Source organism: Schistocerca serialis, chromosome 12 (assembly GCF_023864345.2).
Source record: "Schistocerca serialis cubense isolate TAMUIC-IGC-003099 chromosome 12, iqSchSeri2.2, whole genome shotgun sequence".
Taxonomy (NCBI): domain Eukaryota; kingdom Metazoa; phylum Arthropoda; class Insecta; order Orthoptera; family Acrididae; genus Schistocerca; species Schistocerca serialis.
This window is the reverse complement of record NC_064649.1, coordinates 169,262,608-169,272,556: the sequence shown is the minus strand read 5'-3', so window position 1 is coordinate 169,272,556 and position 9,949 is coordinate 169,262,608. Positions and strand designations below refer to the sequence as shown.

Sequence of the window (9,949 nt, the reverse complement as noted above, 5' to 3'; positions counted from 1 at the left end):
AACATCTGGTTTATTAAAACATGCTATTATGTCCAAATCATTGTGCTTATTTCCTAGGCTCGAAAATTTTTTGAGGATGATCTTGGTTTGCAGGTTGCAGTCACAACATTTCTTTTTTTTTTTTTTTTTTTTTTTTTTGTACCCATAAATATCCTGATTAAGCAAATCAGATGTGCTTGTCAAACTGGGAAGAGGACACAAAAAGGCCACACATGTACATAATAATAATAATAATAATAATAATAATAATAATAATAATAAAAGGAAAGATTCCAAGAGAGTTCCTGACAGCAAAATGTAAAACTAAATTGTTTTTGGATATATTACTAACTTATATCCTTCGTTCAAAAACTGAAGAAGGCTGTTAGTTTAGTGTCTTCAAGGCATAATGCTGTTTCATTGAGTGTCGCAACAATCAAGCCTGAGATAGTAGTGTACTATGATACAACCTATGAAGAAATTAATGCACTGGATGTGAAGTGCACAGTTTAGTCTACCCAGCAGGTGTTCCAGAAGAAGGACTTGCACTGTTCTATACCATCATGAATATTTGTGTGGTATATACATTAGTGATATATTCATCACTGATAGAAAATTTAATAATCACATTTTTGCTTGAAATGGCAGTTGATGAGATCATATATGAAAAGACAGCTATCAACCCACACTTCCAGCATGAAGTAGGACTAGCAATTACCAGAATTCTGAAATGTGGATCTTGTAAACCTAGAGTTGCTCTAGGAAAACAAGTAAGATGTGACACATGTCCAAGATCAAAGATGAGAAAATAAACGGTTGCTGTATTAGTTATAGCACACAAATATGCAGCGACTAAGAAGTGTGAAATGACTGTGTTCAAAGCTATGTAGACTTGTTTAATTCCTGGTTTAAGTAACACACATTATTTCATTGCTGTGTTGCCTGCTGTCATCCATTAATACCAGAATGTCAACAACTACTTTGTTACTTTAAAATCTTCAATATGTTCCACTGTGGCTGACACAAAGGTCAATAAGAGCTACTAACCATGAGATTTCAAGTGTCAGCCGCAGTGAATGTGCAAAACAAGAAAATTTTTGCAATTTAATTGAAAGTCCTAATTCAGCTTCCTTTTTTAGGTGTGTTTATTTTTAAATATTAAAACTGATGAGAATTTCATTACTAGACCCCTAATTTTGAAATCTGGATGACATCATCCCAGCACTGCAACAAAACGTGCACCATACATGGCAGGTTCAAAGCAGTCTCTCCTCTCCACAAATTTGCAGCTCAGATGTGTTAAATGTCGTATATATGTTATATGTCATATAATACTACAGTTAATTTTCCATATATTTGAGCAAAACCAGTTCTTGTGTGTCCATGTTTATCTTATCTAGGCACTGCATCTTTCCCTTAACTTTAGTGTGTTTTGCAATAAAATTTGTATGAAAAGTTTTCTGTGTAAATTACCTATTCTACACCTACAGCTAATGCTTGTGTAACCCAGTGTGCCATTCAGGTGGGTTTACTTGTGTGTCAATATAATTGTCAGGTTTGGTTTGAAAGGGTTTCTTGAAATATATTCCCACATAAATTTTTAAGTATCTATTCTCAGTTGCAAAATATATTACACACTGTCAGTGCCATTTCAATGCAAAAATTTTAAATCATGCTGGGGAATATACCAATAACACAGTTCCAGCATACCTCAGAAATTTAATTTTAGTTGCTTCAATGAATGAGAATTACGGACCAAGTCTTGCACTGCCCTGTTTTGTGTATTAACCCGTTGGCTGGCATGAAGGTGCCGGTGGTCACAGCAGATTGCTCTGCTGGGGCCAGCAGTGATTTCCTGGTAGCAACCAGGTATCAGCAGTTTTACACTTTAATCTTACCGAGGAAAAATATTTACTTATATTTGATATTCCTTACCATTTCCAGACGATTTTTGGGTCTGCAGTATTTTTATTTAAATATCTTAGAAAACCAAGTGATTAAATGACTACAAAATTATTCATGAATTCAGTTTTAGATAAATATTTAACATAAGATATTTAACTGTGTAAAGGATAATTCCTGAAACAGTAATTAGCATTCTAGCTGTATCTTTTTAGCCAAGACTGTACAGATGCATATACCTCACACTCAAAGTTCCTAAATGACTCCTTAACACATTGACTACCATGCTGCTGACAGCAGAGCAGCACACTTAACGCTGTATGCCTGACCTAGTGGTGAAACATCCATTACAAATCATGTCAGGGCCAAGAAATGCAGAAGATAATCTTTCAGGGAGTACTATAATCTAAAAACGTAAAATTATAACTAAAAAGGCAAGCAAATTATGCTTTGAGTCAGTGATTTCTTTTGCCATAACTGACTAGTGGACACACATGCCAGAGGATGGTAAATATTCATACTTTGCCTGTGAGAAGCAGCTATGCACATAGTCCAATTTATGTTGAAATTATCACCTTGGTATTTTAATTAAATATGGTCTACTATAAGCAACATGATAACCAAATGAAAAAGACACACACTGAACTAATTTCTTTATTAACAATGCTCGGATTGGCAATACAGAAGCGTCCGATCTTACCCGTCGGCTTTGACCCATGACGTCACAAATACCGCGGAAACGACTATAAACAATTCCAATATGGCGGATATAAAAACATCGCATACGTATTGTAAACACTGAAATACACAAGTTTCACAAAAAGCCTAATGACTGTAACGGGACAAGCGTGGGAAATTAGGGGTTTTTGGGTGCGGAGAAACTAAATATACAGAAATGTAGCCACCGACCGCCATTCAAAACCACGCGAAACAACGAAATAAATCAACATCACAAAACTGACCAAATACCAAAAAACACATTCCTATCCATAATCGGACACTTCCCTTAACCTATATAGCTCAACAGAACCTACCGATCACATCCCCCAATAGAAAACTAAGAAACGAAAGCTTCCCTTACACCTACATACATCGGCACTTATGCAGTTTAGCAGGTACGGAAAAAATTTTTCATTTTTTTTCAAAATTTGATCATCATGTGTCATTATGCGGTGGGGGGAGTCTGCAGTGCCCCCCCATCCCCCCACAGGCTTCATTAGTGTCAAATCAATATTTTCGAATCATAGGCGGCCGCTGCCGCGGCCGCATTCCAAAAAAAAACTCCCAACCTAACCTCAAGTGGGCTACGCTACAGATCAATATGTTCATCAAATTGCTTCATATTACGTATACATGTTCATTAGTGTCAAATCAATATTTTCGAATCATAGGCGGCCGCTGCCGCGGCCGCATTCCAAAAAAAAAACTCCCAACCTAACCTCAAGTGGGCTACGCTACAGATCAATATGTTCATCAAATTGCTTCATATTACGTATACATGTTCATTAGTGTCAAATCAATATTTTCGAATCATAGGCGGCCGCTGCCGCGGCCGCATTCAAAAAAAAAACTCCCAACCTAACCTCGTATTCAGGGCTACGCTACAGATCAATGTGTAGGTCCCTTACGTCACGGGTCAAAGCCGACGCGTGAGATCGGATGTTTCCAACCTATACCCAATACACAAAACATACATAAATAACCAAAAAAAAAACGGAACTTACCTCAAAAAAGTTCCAGCTCCACAAACTAGATTGGCCACCACAATCTCTCACACACACACACACACACACACACACACACACACACACACACACACACACACACACCAACGAAAAAATACTGAACTAAAATAAAAACCCAACCCACCCAAACGTCAACCCCCTCCCCCACAACTCCAAAATACAACACACAAACACTATACAACAAAATAAACCACCCACCCACCTACCCAGCCCACCCTAACTAACCACTTTCGGTCTATACATTTTACCCACAGCCCTTAAAAAAACCCGAAGAATGCAATAGCCCTCTGGGACACTCTTCCGCCAACAGTACTCATCTAAATGAGACTGAAGGTTGGAAGAGCGCCTCTTCCCCCTCCCAAGAACTGACTTAACTGCTCCCCACATCCCCTCAATTGTGTTAGTGCAAGCCCCAGTATCATAATTCTTAAACTCTAGACTGTGGTTCACTACTAAATGATTAAATCCCCTCTCACCCAACCCCCTATATGAAGAAAACGCATCTGAAACTACTGTGGACCCCGGCTCTACATACTCCTCAATTAACCCCACTAATTCAGGCTTCGACCTCCCCTCCACAACCCTAAAAACACATTCAGTACCCCCACCCCCCTGAACAACAGCCCCCCACACCCAAAGACCAGCCACAGACTTCCCCCTCCCATACTTCCTTTTACCAAACTGCGACTCATCCACCTCCACAAGCACCCCATGCCCACCCAACTTACCCCTGTACTTAATAAATTCGGAACACACCTCACGACAAAAGGAATACCAGTCTAAAACAGTCCTCTCACTCACACCAGTCTCAAACGCGCAAAAACTCTGCCCGCAACTACAACAAAAATAATACGTAATAAGCACAATCTCACGCATGGCCAATCTAGACTTCTCGAACCAGGTACCACGCCTTACAGAACGCCATACGCCATCTTTCCGGCAACACCACATGTATCCGTCCCTGGTCCGAGAGTCCGGAACTTTAACCAATTTCATAGGTTCACGGCACACACCGCACTTCACGACCTCGGCAATTAAGCCAAATAGATGAAGAAATTTAATCAGCTCTAAAGCTGTCTCCCCCATCATCGCCCTCAACCGAACACTGTTAAGGCGGTCTTTCATATCCATTCCTGAACAAAAAACCACAACCAAATACACTCAATAACAAACTCACCCGACGTACAGCAATGAGCATTAAATTAACCATTAAGTCACTAATAGAAATTCCGCTTCAAATCCAACACCTGAGCAACAGAAAACTGACCCCACCACACGAAACAAACGAAACAAACGAAAACCATGAACACACCACCAGAGAGCACGACAAACAAAAACAAGACATCTACAAACACGCCACAATCGCAAATCAAACTCCGCGCCGTAATGACGTCACACACCACAACACGCTTACGTCACGGGTCAAAGCCGACGGGTAAGATCGGACGCTTCTGTTGACCCCTCGGATTTCCACATCACCATAGAGGTACCAAGTTTGATGCATTACTCGTTTTTTTTTTTACATGGCGAGTTTCCCCAGTAGGCCTATAAACCATGAAACAGACAAAAAAGCTACTTCTCATTGTCTTCTCTTCTTTGGACTTTCACTTCAGAAACTCTGAAACATCCATTACAAAAACAGATTACACCACTCACAAATCTGAATTAAGTCACTGCAATTCATATCTATTTTACTGTCAAAAATACCGACTATGATCAATGATGTAATTTTGAACGTTCTAAAGTTTTCAGATGTGCAGGTTACTGAAGTTAGAATACAGTTGCTACACAAATTTTGATCAGGAAAAAGTTACGATGATTGCAACTTAAATTATGAGAATACGCCGTTACCACAAATAATCCACATAGATGAATTGAAAGAAGCTTTACTGCGTAACATAATGCATCAGAATACTATAGGCACAAAGAATGAAATTTCTGTATATTTACCATACACTTTACTTTTCTTGCGCATGATAAGATTACTAACGGAAGTTACTTACCGTCCATTGTCTGGAATATAAACTATCCTTTCTCCTCTGCAAACATGTGCTTTTGCAGCAAGTATTATCAATTATTTTCTGTGATTGATAAGCTTTAACGCACACAAAACACAAAACCCGCAATCATACACAAGCCCAGAAGGCATCAGCATGTCATGTTCAAAGTATATCGGCGTTTCAAAAACTACCAGCGATATTGGCTAGCATGAGAGACGACGTCATGTCAAGATTTGACGTCACGATTCCTCGGGGCCCGTGGGCCGCAACCCAAACATCTTACGTTATGTAAGGCAAATATCTTTGACTCTCAAGAGAAGGTGGGAGTGAGTCGTATGAATAAAACAGAGAATATACTTTATACTCATATGTTCGGAGAAAGTTCTCTGGTTGGCATGAATAAAGCGAGTCTGAGAATATACTTCACCCGAGTATGTTCTCAGTGTGGGTTGAAGGGTGGGGGAAGTTGCTCAAAGCAAAGTATATTCTCCGATTTCGTATGAATAAAGCCAAAGAAGTTTCTCACAAGCGGAGAACATTCTCTGTTTTTGTGAGTGAGCTCCATAGCATACTGCGAGCTGAGTGAGTTGTGTTGTGTTGTGTTGTGTTGTGATTAAGCGTTACCAAGTGTTTTTAGCGAAAATGGCGGAATTCATGTTACTTGAAAGGCGAAAAAGGATATACGTAGTACGCAGGAACACAGAAGAAAGGAACTGTAGAAGTTTGTATAGATTCAACAGTCAAAACATTAATTGGCTGGCGAATCACTTTCTTCCAGAAAATCACGAAAGAAGAGGAGGCGCCCTTTCCGATGAATGCAAAATGAAAATACTTTTGCGCAATTTAGCAGATCCAGGCTTTCAGATAGGTGTAGGAGAAGATTTGGGAGTACACCAGACTACAGTATCACTAACATTTTCGTATGCTCTGCAACAGGTCAACAGGAAAGCACCATTGTGGATCAGATTTCCGAGAAATATTAACGAACTAGAAACAGCGAAAGTTAAACGGCAATCGAGATACAAGTTTCCATGTGCGGCAGGAGCCCTAGACTGCACTCATATACCTATAATGAAATCTTCTTCACATGGAGACGAATACATCAATCGAAAGGGCTTCCCATCTATAAACGTGCAGGCCGACGTGTGACAACAGTGAAATATTTACGAGTGTTGATGCGTCATGGCCCGGGTCTGTACATGACGCTAGGATATGGAGAAACTCCGATGTCTATCGTATATTGCGTGAGAACCTGTGCAACGCCCTAATTTTAGGAGACGAAGGATATGGCATTGCACCGTGGTTAATGACACCATTTCAAAATCCAGAAACACCTGATGAGAGGGCATACAACAGACTTCACTCTAAGGAAAGGGTGATAATCGATCGGTGCTTTGGACAGGTGAAAAGGCGTTTCCCAATTCTGCAAAATAAAATAAGGCTTGCCCAAACAAAAATCCCCAGTGTGATACTAGCCTGTTTTGTTTTGCACAACGTAGCAAAACATGTAGGGGATGAGGATTATGAGGCACCTAGTGATGACGACAACAATCTTCCAGTACTGGGAGAAGAGGAAGCAGCAAACGTATGTATACGTGGAACAAATAGGAGACGGGAAATTATAAATGTAATACGACAACTGTAATGTATGGGTGTCTGCCCAAACATTGAATAATTAAACCCAATTTGCTATTTTTTGTAATTACGGTAATTATTCCCTCATGAAAATAAAGCACAGTGTTCTTATGTTACGTAATAAAATGCTGTTTAGTGTCTTTTTTCATTCTCTATCATCGATTTTACTTTCAACAAAAATTGTTTAACATGTAACTATTCAAACTGGAACAGAGATACTACTGTAAATAGCTTTGGACACAACAGGTTAACATGAACTGCTGGAACCTTAAAGTAATTTCTGTACTGTAACTTCAGCAGATTGATGGCACAAGTTTTTATTTTACTTTACCAAAATTGTTCCAAGGATGTGATGAAGGTATTTGCCAGGTGCTACAGTAAATAAGAGCACAACTGTCTTACCTGCAGCATTTAAAATAGAAACAACTTACTCTTTTTGCTTTACTGTACCAAAAATTAGTGGTGAAGGTATTTGCACAGATGCTACAGTAAAACAAGTTACTCTTTTTGCTTTACTTTACCAGAAATTGTTTCAATGTTGTGGTGAAGATACTGGCCAGACACAACAATATAAGTGCATACACTTTTTTAACATTTCAGATTGGATTATATTACTCTTATTGTTTCATTGAAAAGACATTTGTACTGAATAATTTTTGTAAGAGTATATTGAATTTGGTAAATGAGGAATGAAAATGAACATTCACTTTAAAAAGATGTTTTTATTAATAAAATTCGTTATGTAAATAAGACACTACACAATTTGTTTTATTGTTTATCTTCTTTGCGCATCAATTTTTGCTGATTTCGTTTGAGTATGTCCAATTGGTACAATAGCATCAGCCTTTGCAGCTCTGGAGTAGGCAAATTACGTGTCTCATCTGTTTCCATGCATAATCTCCGACGTTTATGCACACTCTCATGCCCCGAAGCAGGCGATTGTGAAGGTATGACGACTTCGGGGCCCACGAGATCCATATGTTCGTCTGGAACAGTTAATGGTAGCTGCAAAATTGACTCTTGTTCATACATGCAGTCTGTGTCAGCTACTTCCGAATTCCTTGGTGAAGTGATGACAGAGGTGGAACCACCACCTACTGCACAAGCTCCTAATGAAAATTTAAAAAAAAGTAATAGTAGTGTGTCAGGATTCAGTTTCTAGTTAGTAAATATACCAAACAGGTTTACGCAGAAATGTGGGAGAGGTTCGTCCAATTTCATGCATAGTACACTGTGATACTTTTACTGAAAAGTGGTGATATAGTAGACGAAATTTACCAAACATTGTTCATTTTCACATGTTAAAAATACGTATTTGTCTGAATCACAATTTCAAAGCATTAAGCGCGTAATTAAAAAATCAGAAAGTATGGGACTTACCAGGAACTCTGTGGATAGTTGGGTTGCAATCATCTCCGTCCAAAAACTTTAAAAATATCTGCTCCCAAGTTTTCAGGGAAATCTTAATGTTTCCCATCTTATTCACATCCGTTTTCGCCTTGATACGGGATTTCATGTTGTGCAGTTTCTTCATTATCTGCCCGTCCGTTATTTCTTTCCCGAAATTAACCATATAACGGTGTTGTATTTCTTTAATACAATCCGCCTTCTCTCTTCTTGCGGCCAGAGTTTGTGATTTACTGATGATTGCGGCGTAATCTTTAATAATGTTGAGAAAGGCTAATTCTGAGTCTTCCATTTCGGCACAGGAATAACTTGAGAAAACTTTCGCTAACACAAAACACACGCAAGTCGCAAACGAAACAAACTGAGAACCAAAGATGTTGGATTTTTATCTCTTTGCTGAGAACTTACTCAGTAAGGTGGGGAGGTAGAGAGAAAGAACTCGAGGGTCAGAGATTATGCTTCCTAGTGTTTATTCAAGAAGCGTCTCGCGGGCCCCGAGGAATCATGACGTCATATCATGCTCTCATGCAAGCCAATATCGCTGGTAGTTTTCGAAACGCGGATATTCTTTGAACATGGCATGCTGATGCATTGTGGATTTGTGTATGATGGCGGGATTTGTGTGCGTTAAAGCTTTTCAATGACGGAAAAAAATTGATAATACTTGCTGCAAAAGCACGTGTTTGCAGACGAGAAAGGATAGTTTATATTCCAGACAATGGACGGTGAGTAACTTCCATTAGTAATCTTATCATGCGCAAGAAAAGTAAAAGTATGGTAAATCTACAGAAATTTCATTCTTTGTGCCTATAGTATTCTGATGCATTATGTTACTCAGTAAAGTTTCTTTCAATGCATCTATGAGGATTATTTGTGGTAACGGCATAATCTCATAACAAATGGCTTCGGTATTTAAGTTGCAATCATCGTAACTTTTTCCTGATCAAAAATTGTGTAGTAACTGTATTCTAACAGCAACCTGCACATTTGAAAACTTTTGAATGTTCGCAATTAATCATTGATCATAGTCAGTATTTTTGACAGTAAAATAGATATGAATTGCAGTGACTGAATCCAGGTTTGTGAGTGGTGTAATGTGTTTTTGTAATGGCTGTTTCAGAGTTTCTGAAGTGAAAGTCCAAGGAAGAGAAGACAACGAGAAGTAGCTTTTTTGTCTGTTTCATGGTTTATAGGCCTACTGGGGAAACTCGCCATGTAAAAAAATGAGTAACGCATCCAGCTTGGTACCTCCATGGTGATGTGGAAATCCGAGCATTGTTA

At 38.9% G+C, this 9,949-nt stretch overlaps 1 protein-coding gene across 2 annotated transcripts; it reads right to left on the bottom strand.

Moving 5' to 3' along the window:
• Positions 1 to 7,963: 7,963 nt before the first annotated feature.
• Positions 7,964 to 9,014, bottom strand: LOC126427919 (uncharacterized). Of its 2 annotated transcripts, none has more exons than XM_050089813.1 (2): positions 8,642 to 9,014; positions 7,964 to 8,370 (listed from the first exon to the last, which is right to left on the bottom strand). In XM_050089813.1, the coding sequence occupies exons 1-2, from the start codon at positions 8,958 to 8,960 to the stop codon at positions 8,030 to 8,032; spliced, it is 660 nt and encodes a 219-aa protein (XP_049945770.1). In that variant the 5' UTR covers positions 8,961 to 9,014; the 3' UTR covers positions 7,964 to 8,029. The 2 variants fall into 2 exon arrangements, with proteins under 2 accessions (XP_049945770.1, XP_049945771.1); XM_050089814.1 differs by having other exon boundaries at positions 7,964 to 8,247.
• Positions 9,015 to 9,949: the final 935 nt, after the last annotated feature.

Excerpts from the sequence above, each read along its gene's own strand:
- LOC126427919 (XM_050089813.1), bottom strand. The coding sequence starts at position 8,960 with ATGGAAGACTCAGAATTAGCCTTTCTCAACATTATTAAAGATTACGCC. Across the intron at positions 8,371-8,641 it reads AACTATCCACAGAGTTCCTG|GAGCTTGTGCAGTAGGTGGT; the intron begins GTAAGTCCCATA and ends AATTTTCATTAG.